General features: G+C 45.8%; 1 protein-coding gene across 1 annotated transcript; it reads left to right on the top strand.

Annotated features, from left to right (window-relative positions):
* The first annotated feature begins 8,135 nt into the window (after positions 1-8,135).
* Positions 8,136-12,284, top strand: LOC137430712 (zinc finger BED domain-containing protein 5-like). Its single transcript, XM_068121489.2, has 3 exons — positions 8,136-8,417; positions 8,612-9,835; positions 12,138-12,284. The coding sequence occupies exons 1-3, from the start codon at positions 8,136-8,138 to the stop codon at positions 12,282-12,284; spliced, it is 1,653 nt and encodes a 550-aa protein (XP_067977590.2).
* Positions 12,285-12,507: the final 223 nt, after the last annotated feature.

Raw genomic sequence — 12,507 nt, 5'->3', positions numbered from 1 at the left:
GCCCGTGTGGCCGGCGCTCATGGCTGGTAATGAACGCCGGCCCGGCCGTTTCCCGGCCTGCCGAAGGTGCACGGGGGTCGGCATGTCCGGGACTTCTGTACGAACCTGGCATGATAGTAACACCACGCTTGGTCAGGTGGAGGCCCCGGTCGTCGTGCTGGAGGTGGTCGGCTCGGCGTAGCGGCCGCCAATTGCGTCGGCCGTTCGGTCGTCGACCGTGCCGGGTGCTCGGGCGCCATGGGCGTTGCGTCGGACGGCGGTGGGCCCCAGGTCGCTGCTGCAATGCGTTGGCCTGCCGCGGAGATCTTGTCGGCTTCCCTGACGAGGGCGCGGGGATCCGTGATCGTCGTGCTCGCCAGGGCGAGGCGTACCGGGCTAGGCAGCTGACGGAGGAACAGCGCCCGGAACAGGAATGCCGGAGAGTGCTCGCCGAGCAGCGAAAGCATGTAGTCCATTCGCTCGGACGGGCGCGTGTCGCCGAGCTCGGGCAGGTCGAGCAGGGGCCGTGCGCGTTCCGCCGATGGGAGGGCGAAAGCGTCGAGGAGGAGCTTTTTTATCACGCCGTATTTGTCAGCGGCTGGCGGGCTCTCAAGGAGGCTCAGGGCACGGGCCGCGGTGGCTGAACCGAGCGCTGCTACCACATGGTGGAAGCGGGTGTCGTCGGCCGTGATGCCTCGCAGGGCGAACAGGGAGTCCGCCTGGGCGAACCAAACTGCCGCGTGAGCCTCCCAGAAGGTAGGCAGTTTAAGGGCAACTGCCGTGTCCATGTCGGTCGGTCACCAATGTAGGGGCTGTGCTCCCACGTCAATCGGAAGAATGGACGCGACAAAAAGCTGGAATCCGTCCGAGTTTCTTTATTGTCACAAAACAACTCGGGTACTCTGAAAAGCCCGTTTATCGGGCAGCAATATATATACACACATTATCCCGGAGCGTTTGCCTGGGAAAGGCGAGAGGGGGCGTGGCCGGGCGTCCTGGCCACGGCCTGGCAAGTCGAGGGCGGACATGCCCGGGCGTCCCAGCCGAGGCCTGGCAAGTTGAGCGCGGGCCTGCCCGGGCGTCCTGGACGAGCCCGGCATGGTGATCGCTCCGCGTCCTTGGTAGGTGCAAGGCGATTGTGTAAACCCAGCGGTAGCCGCTACAATATATTAAATTCTGAATCAAAAACAAAGGTTCTGTAATGTTAACAGTGAAATAAAGAATTGTGGAGACCAAATACTTTTGTGAATCTCAACTTATTTTCAGGAAAAATGGTTCATTATTTGAAAAAAGTGCAAGGGTGTCAATATTTTTGTCCAAGATTGTATATTATGTACTTGAAAGTACTTGTCAAAGCCATTTTATATTAAAAGTTATTACCTTAAGTTATTACCCTTAATAAAATTATTACCATCTCATTCCAAAATCATGGGTATTATTATGGAGCAATTGACTGGTTTTCCAACTGCCCGGATCATCAGCTGGGCTCCGATTTTCATCGAGATTTCGATCCTTTCATTAAAAAAACATTTCAACACCAAGGAAACAAAAGTTTGAGGGAGTAGTTCAGTGACAACACAGACTCTGCCCAGATATGGAGATACAGTCACGTGAAAAAGTAAGTACACCCCATGTAAAGTTTTGACTTTTTCAACATATTTCAACATACAACTATTTGATCTTCATTTCAACAATATTGATAGATAAAGGTGATATAATATAACAAATATCATGAAACATTTACATTTTGTAGTCCGTTGTATAATTTAAATAAACATAAATGCAAATTTCGCATGTGGAAAAAGTAAGTACACCCTTGGCTCTAATAGGTGGTATTGCCCCCTTTGGCAGAAACAACCTCAAGTAGGCGTTTCTTATAACTGTCTGCCAGTCTCTGATATCGACTGGGAGAAATGTTTGCCCACTCCTCCATGCAGAAGTATTTCAGCTGTGCGATGTTTGAGGGTTTTCTTGCATGCACAGCTCGTTTCAAATCCCCCCACAACATCTCGATGGGATTTAGATCCGGGCTTTGACTTGGCCATTCCAGAACCCTCCATTTCTTTCTTTTCAGCCATTCCTTGGTGGATTTACTGGTATGCTTAGGGTCATTGTCATGTTGCAAGGTCCACCTTCGGTTGAGCTTCAACTTTCCGACAGATGGCCTCACATTATCCTCAAGCACCCTCTGGTAAAATGAAGAATTCATAGTGGATTCTATGATGGTGAGCTGCCCAGGCGCTGATGCAGCAAAGCTGCCCCAAACCATAATATTTCCACCACCATGCTTTACAGTTGGTATCAGGTTCTTGTGGTCAAATGCTGTCTTTGGTTTTCGCCAACCATGTCTTCTGGTACTGTGGCCAAATAGCTCTACCTTTGACTCATCTGTCCAAAGCACATTGTTCCAGAAGTGCTGGTCTTTCCCTAGGTGTTCATTGGCAAACTTTAGTCTTGCCCTGATTTTCTTTCTGGACAGGAAAGGTTTCCTCCTGGCACACCTCCCATGGAGATCAAATTTGTGCAGCCTCTTTCTAATGGTAGACTCGTGCACTTTGACATCAACAGTGGCAAGAGCTTCCTGTAGGTGCCGTGATGACATTCTGAGGTTCTGAGAGACTTCTTTCAGCATCTTGCGCGCTGCTCTCGGGCTGAACTTGCTGGGGCGGCCTGGCCTGAACAAGCTGGCAGTTGTTTGGAATCTTCTCCACTTGTAGATGATCTTCCGGACAGTCGAATGATTGATTTCAAATTGTTTGGAGATCTTTTTAAATCCCTTCCCAGACTCGTAGGCATCTATAACCTTCTTTCTGAAGGCCTCAGAGAGCTCTTTTGATCTCAGCATGGTGACGCCGCACACTTCAACAACAAAGAGCAAACCAAACGAAATGTCTGAAGTTTAAATAAGACAGGTTCCTCCAAGATCCTCTCTAACGATGTTCTAATCATTTGCACCTGAGCTGGTGCACCTGATTCTAATTTTAGGTATTTGAAGTGGTGATAAATGTCGGGGTGTACTTACTTTTTCCACATGCGAAATTTGCATTTATGTTCATTTAAATTATACAATGGACTACAAAATGTAAATGTTTCATGATATTTGTTATATTATATCACCTTTATCTATCAATATTGTTGAAATGAAGATCAAATAGCTGTATGTTGAAATATGTTGAAAAAGTCAAAACTTTACATGGGGTGTACTTACTTTTTCACGTGACTGTATATAGATAGATGACTGCACCTGAGTTGCTGTTTTGTCATGGTTTACACCAATCATAATACAAACAATTATTTTGCAGAAATGTATTTGTAATATTCGTGATATTACATTTTATAAACAAAACAGACATTGCACGAAACAACATCTTGATTATGCGTACACGTTGCCATGGCTACGTCCATGAGTCCAACGTCATAAATATCGTTTTGATTGACGGTTGGAGTGGAGAAAGCGCATCTTCTAATCCTGATTAATCTATATTCTCTTATCGATACACGAAGGGCAATTACCAAGCACACGCTACTGTTCACATCATGAAGAGGCGCTTTACGTGGAGCTGAAGGGTCGCGAATCAAGATGTGGAGTCAACCAATGACCACGAACCACCACAACCTGTAAGAAAGGTAATTATTTTGTTGTTTATGCAGTTTCGGTCTTAGGAAGATCCCTCGACTCGGCTTTCTGAAAAAAGTATCGCCAGTGTTTAGCAAGAAGACTATCGATGTTGGTGTAGGATGCGTCTAAAAGGTTCAAGATGGTCTTCAGGTCTAAAGTGTGTGAAAAGATCTAAGTGGTTGCTGGTTTAAAAGGGTCAACGGTCCAACACCAAGTAATCTAAATATTTAGTCAAGGGACTTAAGGGGTGTAAAGGTCGAAATGATCTAGGGTCGAAACTAAAGGGTATAAAAGTTCGAAGGAGTAGAGGAGTCCAAAGGTGTCTAAAGGTGTCTAAAGGTAAAAGGGGTCTGAGGGGTCTGAAAGCATCTTGGGGGTCAATCGGGTCTTAAGAGGTCTGAAGGTCTATAGGGGTCTAAAGGATGTAAATGTCTAACGAAATGGTCTAAATGGCCTTCAAATGTCCCAGGGTTTACAGCAGTCTAAAGGGTCTAAAGGTTTAAAAGGTGCGTTACAATGTTTCATAATAATTAATAGACTTGCGTGTCGTGAGTGTGCAACTTTCAAACAGTAAGTCATCGAGAGACACATTCTGAGGCTTCACGGACTGATGGACGGACTTGCGGACTGACGGACAGTATTTTTCATATATATATAATTATACTTACACGACTGATCAAAAGTTTTAGAACACCTCAATTTTTCTAGTTTTTATTGAAATTTACGCAGTTTAATGTCTCAATGTACTCTGAAATTAAGTATAGAACAAATAAACAATAGGAGATAAAAAAGAAAAATCATAGAATCATTTTGTTTCACAAAATTTATTTTAAATTTTTGACTCGGCAAAGCAGCCCCTTTTGCAGATATAACCGCCGAACACACTCATGGCATTCTTTCTACAATGGAAATCCAATATTGTTCGGGAAGTTCTTCCCAACAGTGTTGCAAAAGTTCCCACAAATGTGTTGCACTTGGAGTTTGCTTTGCTTTCACCCTTCTGTCCAGTTCATCCCAAACCAGCTCGATGGGCTTTGAGTCTGGAGACTGTGCTGACCATTCCATGATTTGAAGCCGACCGTCTTGTTCTTTTCCTCAAAGGTAGATTTGACATAGCCTGGAGGTGTGTTTAGGGTCATTGGATGTAGGATGAACCCCTGACCAACTCGGCGTGTACCAGAGGGTATTGCATGGCGCTGCAAAATGCTGTGGTAGTTTTTTTTTTATTTTTCTCTCTTTCCTTCTCAATTCGATCCTCTCCAGCCGACACCTTTCCAATTTTAGTTTTCACCATACTCCTTCAACTTTCTCTTTCTTCCTCTGATCCACTTTCACCTAACCTTCAAAAAATATTCACGAAAAATTTAAAAAGTAGGCCCCTTCTCCCATACTATCACAATTGCTTATACACCTCCCTGTTCCTTCGTTCTCTGCTCTCCTGGCTGTTAATCTCCTATTCTTCTGTTCCTGCTCTGAACCTCTCCTGAAATCCTTAATCCCCCTGAGGAATCTTTCATGCCCTCATTTAAGGAATTTCCCCAGATAGTTTTCACAGTTTAGTTTTAAAATGTTTGAACTTTCACCTTCAGTGTTGTATTCTGTTGTATATTACAACACACTTTTCTTCTTTTTCTTTAAAAGGTTATTTTCGATTTGCTCATCAAATCTCTTCACTTCAAATAAAAATTCAATCTCTTACAGTTCTGCCTTCGTACATTCCCGAAACTCACGTGCATTCCACCCCTCCTCCAACGTTTTCAAACGGATCTCTGACGCGAAAATCACAAGAAACTCATTTTGCAATAAATGTTCGTTTTCCATTAATCGTCCAACACTTTCTCAAATGCAAACTCACCCCTCCCCTCCAAAACTCCCCCATCGCCCCTCCCTTTCAAATCTCCCCCGTTGACCCTCCCCTCCCAAACTCCCTCCTCACCCTCCTCTCCAAAACTCTCCCCTCGCACCTCCCCTCCTGAAATCCCCCCTAACCCTTCCTCTTCAAATCTCACCCCTCCCCTCCCAAACTCCCCCCTTACCCCTCCCCTCCTAAATTCCCCCCTCCCCTTCAAATCTCCCCACCCTCCCTTTTCCAATTCTCCCCTCTCCCCCATCCTCCTCAAAGCGTCCTCCTCTCCACTTCCTCTCCCTTCCAACTCTTACCTCCATCTCCTCTAACCCTCTTCCTCGCTATGCCTCCTCTCAAACAACACCTCACCTCATCAGTACCTCATCCAATCACCATCAAATCTTTCGTCCTCCTCATCCTTCCCTTTCTCCAAGCTCTTCTGAAATCTCCGACACACTATCAACAGCTCTCCCAACCTCCTCCTCCTCTCCCTCATCTTACCCAACCCCTCCCTGTCCTGTATCTGATGCTTCCCCTTTCTCTTCATTAACGATGTGGACCTCAAACATCCGGGGCCTTCGCTCAAACATGACTGATCTCTCCATACAGGTTGCTTCTGACAAACCAGACTCAATCTGCTTAACAGAAACTTTCCTCCTTCAAGATGTCTCTGATTCCTTAATATCTCCTCCTGGTTACTCCCTCCTCAGGTATGATAGACCCGAGCCTCGTCCTGGAGGTGGGGTTGCTCTCCTTATCAAAAACTCTCTTCCTCACTCTCCCTGCACTGCCCTCTCTCCACCCCACCCCCAGGAGTACCTCTGGCTACGGCTTCCCCTTCGCTCCCACCTTTTGTTCAAATGTGTGTTGTGCCATCGACCAAACAGTGATGACTCCATATACATCTCGCTGTCTGATAACATGGACCAACTTCGATCTACTCATCCCAACTCTCTCTTCCTCATATGTGGCGATTTCAACTGTCATCATGCCAACTGGCTGGGTGTGGGTACCTCCCACACCAGCCATGGCACCTCAGCAAAGGACTTCTGCAACCAACTGGGACTGACAAAATCTGTCAATTTCCCAACCCGGATCTCAGCCAATGGAGTATCTTCTCTTCTGGACTTGGTTATGACAAACATCCCTGCAAATGTCTGCTGCTCTTCTTCTGCTCCAATCGGTTCTTCCAATCATTTGCTTGTTAAAGTGGACGTCTCTCTGGCCATTCTCAGAGAGCCTCCCTCAGTGTCGCCAAGTCTGGCATTTCACTCAGGCTGACTGGCATGGTCTTCAAGCAGCCATCAATCATCTGGACTAGTCTCGCATCTCTACTGCTTCTGACATGAACTCATCCTGGGAATTCTTCCAAAGTAAACTGCTCTCCCTCATGCACAGATTTATCCCATCTCGTCTTCAGTTGTCCTACCCTTCCTCCCATCCATGGTACACGAAATCTTGTGGTGAGGCTGTTGCCCTGAAACAACTTGCCTTCGCCTCCTAGAAGGCAAATCCAATGGAAGGCAATCTCATTTCCTTTAACAAAGCCCAGAACAAGTGTGTGTCTACCCTCAGGAGAGCCAGGAAACAATATCTCTTTACTCTCAAGACTGAACTCTCAAACCTGTCTCCATCTTCCAAATCCTGGTGGCATCAGGTCAAATCTGTTTCTGGTGTTTGTTCCCACACCATCCCCTCCCTTACCTCAAATGGCTACACAGCTGACTCCGCACGTGAAAAGGCTGAATGCCTCAAATCTGTGTTTGCCTCAAAATCTTGTGACCCAACCCCATCTCTCTCTGTACTCACCATACCCAGTCGAACCCAGATGCTCGTGGACTCTGTGGCCTTCTCTCCTGACAAGGTGGATAAATTGCTGTCAAACCTCGACTCTGATTCTGCAACTGGAGCAGACGGCATCAGCCCACAGGTCCTAAAATCATGCTCTGCCACTCCATCTCACCCTCTCTCTGTTCTCTTCACCCTCTCTTTTGCTCAAGGCCATCTGCCTTCAGCTTGGAAATCAGCAAACATTACCGCTTTGCACAAAAAATGTGCCAAAACATATCCTTGCAACTGCAGACCAATCAGCCTGCTCCCAATTATCAGCAAAGTCATGGAATCCATCATTGCATCGGATATCAAATCCTTCCTCTTCTCCAATGGCTTGATCTCCGATCATCAATTTGAATTCAGACCAGGTCATTCTACTCTGGACATGCTGCTTCTACTGTCTCAACAATGGATGGAGGTCCTCAATGTCAAACAGGAAATTAGAGCTGTCTCCCTTGACATATCACGTGCCTTCAATACGGTCTGGCACCCCGCTCTGCTCACCAAACTCTCCTCCTATGGCATGGGTTCCCAATCAGTGTGCCATGGCCCACTGGTGGGCCACAGCACGTTTTCCAGGTGGGCCACAGAGACTGCCCAATATTTGCCCAAATAATATAATCTTTTCATGCACAAGGCCTAAAACAAGAGTTCAATTCTGTGTGTGTGTGTTGGTGGTGGCCAGTGGTAGCCACCCACTATTCCCTGCATATATTTTTTAGTCTTGTTTTTTAAAAATGTTTTTCCTTTTTTTTCTTCTTCCAAAAACCCTTCTGAAATGACAAAACGAGGATATGATGAGCAAAACATAAAGTTTGGATTCACATCCTTACATGGTCATGGAGAATTAAAGGGACAATGCGTCCTGTGCCAGAAAGTTCATGGAAATCAATCTTTGCGGCCATCGAAGTTGAAGCTCCATTTGGAGAAGATTCATCCACATCATCAACACAAGGATGTGGACTTCTTCAAGCGAATGGAAGAGAACGTGAAGCACAGTGCTTGGATCAAAGTGGAACATTCTTTCAGCAAAACAAGCGTCTTACGGAGGCTTCTTACGCCGTCAGCCTCCTCATTGCGCAACCGAAGAAACCTCACACAGTCGGAGAGACTCTGATCAAGCCATGTGCTCTGAAGATGGCTAGGATTCTGCTTGGAGAAGAAGCTGAAAAAAGTTCAACAAAACTCCTCTGTCAAATAATACGGTTCAAAGGAAGATTGCTGACTTGTCTTGCGACATAAAGGAACAGGTGATTGCTGAAATCAAAGACGCTGCAATTGGATTTTTCTCAATTCAGTTGGATGAATCCACAGATGTTTCATCCTGTTTCCAGCTTCTTGCCTTCGTCCGGTATGTGAAGGGTGATTCCATCAAGGAAGAATTCTTATTCTGCCGTTCTCTCGAAAGAAATACCAGAGCTGTGGATGTGATGGAAAAAGTATCAGAGTTCTTTGACCACGAGGAACTGAACTGGCACAATCTCTGTGGAGTGTGCACCGATGGCGCCCCAGCTAGGCTAGGAGCAAAAAGTGGCTTCCATGCGCTTGTTCGAAATCTATCTCCAGGCATCATGTCTGTTCATTGTCTGATTCATTGGCAAGCTCTTGCTTCAAATACCCTTCCATCTCATCTTCAGGATGTTCTTGAACAAGTCATCAAAATTGTGAACTACGTGAAAAGCAGTGCTTTGAATTCCCGACTGCTCAAGCAATTGTGCACAGAAATGGATTCAGAGCATAAGAACCTGCTTTACTACACCAAGGTGCGTTGGCTATCAAAAGGAAATGTTGTGGTACGAGTGTTTGAACTCCGAGAAGAGATGCAGAGTTTCCTACAGATGCAAGAAAAGCACAAACCTGAAGCTTCCTTCCATGAAAAGCTGTGGGTCTTTTGCCTCGCATACCTTGTGGATATTTTTGATCAACTGAGCAGACTGAATCTAAAGCTGCAAGGAAAGGGGACAACTATCATTGAGTTCATTGACACTCTCAGTGCATTGCTACAGAAGCTTGAAAACTGGAAAGGAAAGGCTGAGGAAGGGAACTTTACCATGTTCGAATCTCTTTCAGAAGTCACTCTTAATGAGCCGTTGGATCCTGGCGTTGCAAAGGATGTTGTGACACACCTCAGCTGTCTCCGAGAAGAATTTCTGCAGTACTTTCCAGAAATTGGAAGAGAAGGACTGGCGCTCATGAGGAATCCTTTTCTTGTTAAAGTCAGTGACGTCCAGGATGACCTGCAAGATGAACCGATTGAATTTCAAAATGATTCTGGATGTAGAGATGTCTTTGAAGCTTCCTCTATCCCTGAGTTTTGGTCAAAAATGATGGGAAGCTACCCCAACATTGCAAAGGAATGCCTTCGGAAACTCCTGCCCTTTGCAACAACTTATCTTTGTGAATCAGGCTTCTCAACGTTGGTGCAGCTGAAGACAAAGGCTCGGAACCGCCTTGAATGCGAGGCAGATCTTAGATGTGCGCTTTCTACAACAGAACCGAGGATTTGGAAACTGGTGCAGAAAATTCAGGAGAACATCATTCAGGAGAACTGGTATGAGGTTTTTTTCAATTGGCAGAAACTGCAATGTTTTGTGTTACAGCCCACAAGCAAAGCTTTGGGTCACACTTTCTGCCATGATCTTTCCTGGGAAAACCACATTTCCAAGCTGGCCTCCAATGCCAGTCGCCGACTGGGCATCCTCCGTCGTGCGAAGTCCTTCCTTGGCACACCTGAGCTCCTCACCACATACAAGGCTTTCTTCCGCAGCTCAATGGAGTACTGCTCTCCCCTGTGGGCCGGTGCTCCTGCCTCACACCTAGCTCGTCTTCACGCTGTTGAAACCAAAGCGTTCAGAATCATTGGAATCTCCCGCGATGAAGCTAACTCCAAGGGCCTTTCACTCACTCACCACAGGCAGGTTGGTGGTCTTTCTGTCTTCTACCGACTCCTCTCCGGCCTTGCTCCCCCAGCTCTCTCTGTGCTCTGTCCCCCAAATATTCCCACAGGTCGCACAAGATCTGCCTGCAACCCTCTTATGGTGAAACTACCAAAATATAGGCTCTCTTCTCACCTTCACTCTTTCAATCCTCTTTTTTCCCCCTCTGGAACAAACTGCCCCACTCCCTTCAATCCCACCCCTCCCTCCAGGTCTTTAAAACAGCTGTTCACCACCATCTCTTATCTTCCCCCATCCAAAACCTTGATCTTCTCTACCCGTGTTAATTTCACCCCAGATCCACTTTATTAAAATATCGACTTCTTTCCTGCAAGTCCTAGCAGTGGCCATGTGTTTTTGTTTTTTTACCTCAACCCTTGACATGCCTCCTCCTCCCAAGCCCTCCCCCTCCCACAGATCTCCCGATGTCCCTGTTTTCAACTGTTGTTGGGCTTCTCTCTCTCTCCCCATCTTGTCTCCCGTTTCCTTTATTATGTATTTTTGTGTCCGTTTGTTTTTTGTGATTAATGTTAGCTCTTACACGAACCTCGATCTTGTACACACACTAAAAAAACTGTCCATTAGGGCGTGTCCTTTAGGGAACACATGAAGTGACGTCACTGAAACAGCCAAAACTTGCAGACATGAATCAGATGACTGCACAGTGATTGGTCGCGTTCTCATCTGTCGTGGAAACACCCAATCACTCCACACATCAACCTTTGTTGTGCTCATTTTATCAACTACATTGTCATGGAAATGTACCTGCAATGAACCGCTGAAGAGACGTTGCTACTACACATTAGTATACAAAAAGCACCTGTGGAAAGGAGAGTCGATAATTTTACATTCTTGACCATTCAAACTTTCCACCTCAGCCATCCAGAGGGTTAAGCTCGACTCCTTCAGCTCGTTATCGTGGTCACAAAGACATTCAATGAGAGAGGTTTCTGTCTTGCTGTTAAATGTGTTGATGATGCACAATTTAAAAATGTAATTTCCTTTATTTGTTGCATATTATTTTTCTGTTTATCGTTTCATTTATAGAGGACGAGTAAAACTACCCGTCGCTTTGCTGACAGATTTAATCAAAGGACAATATGATGTACTTCACAAACATTCTGTTCTATTCGCTCTGATTTTCCTGAGGTGATCTTCCACCTGCTGGGAAGTCAGGTAACATCACCTTGGTTAGGCAACTTCTTTTTCCTAATGGCCACAGTTAATAATAATAATAATAATTCATTTATGAAAACATGAAAACAACAAGTGCAAAAAGACAAGAATCAATAGGGAAATATTTAAAGCAAAAGGAGGGAGAAGGAGAAGTGGTAGTCAGGGGTTAAATGCTGTGGGTTGAATGTTGAATGCAGTTATTCCCACATTCTTGCGGGGTTGGGCGTGGTGGAAGGAAAGTTTGGCTCAATTCTTTCACGAACCACCTGACCAGGCCTGATGTTCGACTGAGGTTATGGGAGGAATTTGTAATTTTGCTCGGGTGCCGGCGAAGGCTGATGGACACCTTGGGATCTAACGTCTACCAACTAAGGCCAAAAGATGGGATTCCCAATTTAGCATCCACCCGAGGTCCGCACACACATTGAGGATGAATCACCCTGCCTGTGAAACACTGAGATGACATTTTATAGCTGGTTTGGGATTTAAACACAGGTAAGACAGCTTAGAGGTGTGTCTGCATACCTGGAGGCCCCTCTGACAGCCACATTTCACCACACATAGGGATAGTCTGTGCTCTGCTTCACTGATATCCCTTCCGAGCTACTTTATCTACCATTTCAGATATTTACCTTGGTGATGCAGTCACTGTTTTCATTCAAGCCAGTGATTTGTGACTGGAATGCTTCTGGCTTCACACGTCGCTCTGCAATAAGCTTCTGTTGCTTGAGATGTGACATCTTCCCAGATGCCGTTGTTTGTTATACAGATCACCTTAACACTGTCCTCTTCCTTTGGACTGATTTCAGCAGCCATTGCACCGTACCGGCTGGATGGGACAATCTTTGGTGGAGGAATGCTCAGTGAAAATGTTCCTTCAACCGAAAATCCCTAAATGAATGTTCAGAGTGTCTGCACCGAGTCTGGGAATTTGGCATGAACCTCAGCCAAGTCATACCAAAGACTTCTAAAATGATACGTGCTGCTTCCTTGCTTGACGTTCAGCATTTTAAACAAATAGAGCAGACAAATTGATGCCTGTCCCTGCACGTGAAACATTGAGCTGACAGTTTATATCTGGGCCGAGATTCAAATCCTGGATAGACAGTTTCGAGGCG

Source organism: Myxine glutinosa, chromosome 7 (genome assembly GCF_964187855.1).
Source record: "Myxine glutinosa chromosome 7, kmMyxGlut1.1, whole genome shotgun sequence".
Classification (NCBI taxonomy): domain Eukaryota; kingdom Metazoa; phylum Chordata; class Myxini; order Myxiniformes; family Myxinidae; genus Myxine; species Myxine glutinosa.
The sequence above is the reverse complement of the archived record's forward strand: the minus strand, read 5'-3'. Positions and strand labels throughout refer to the sequence as shown.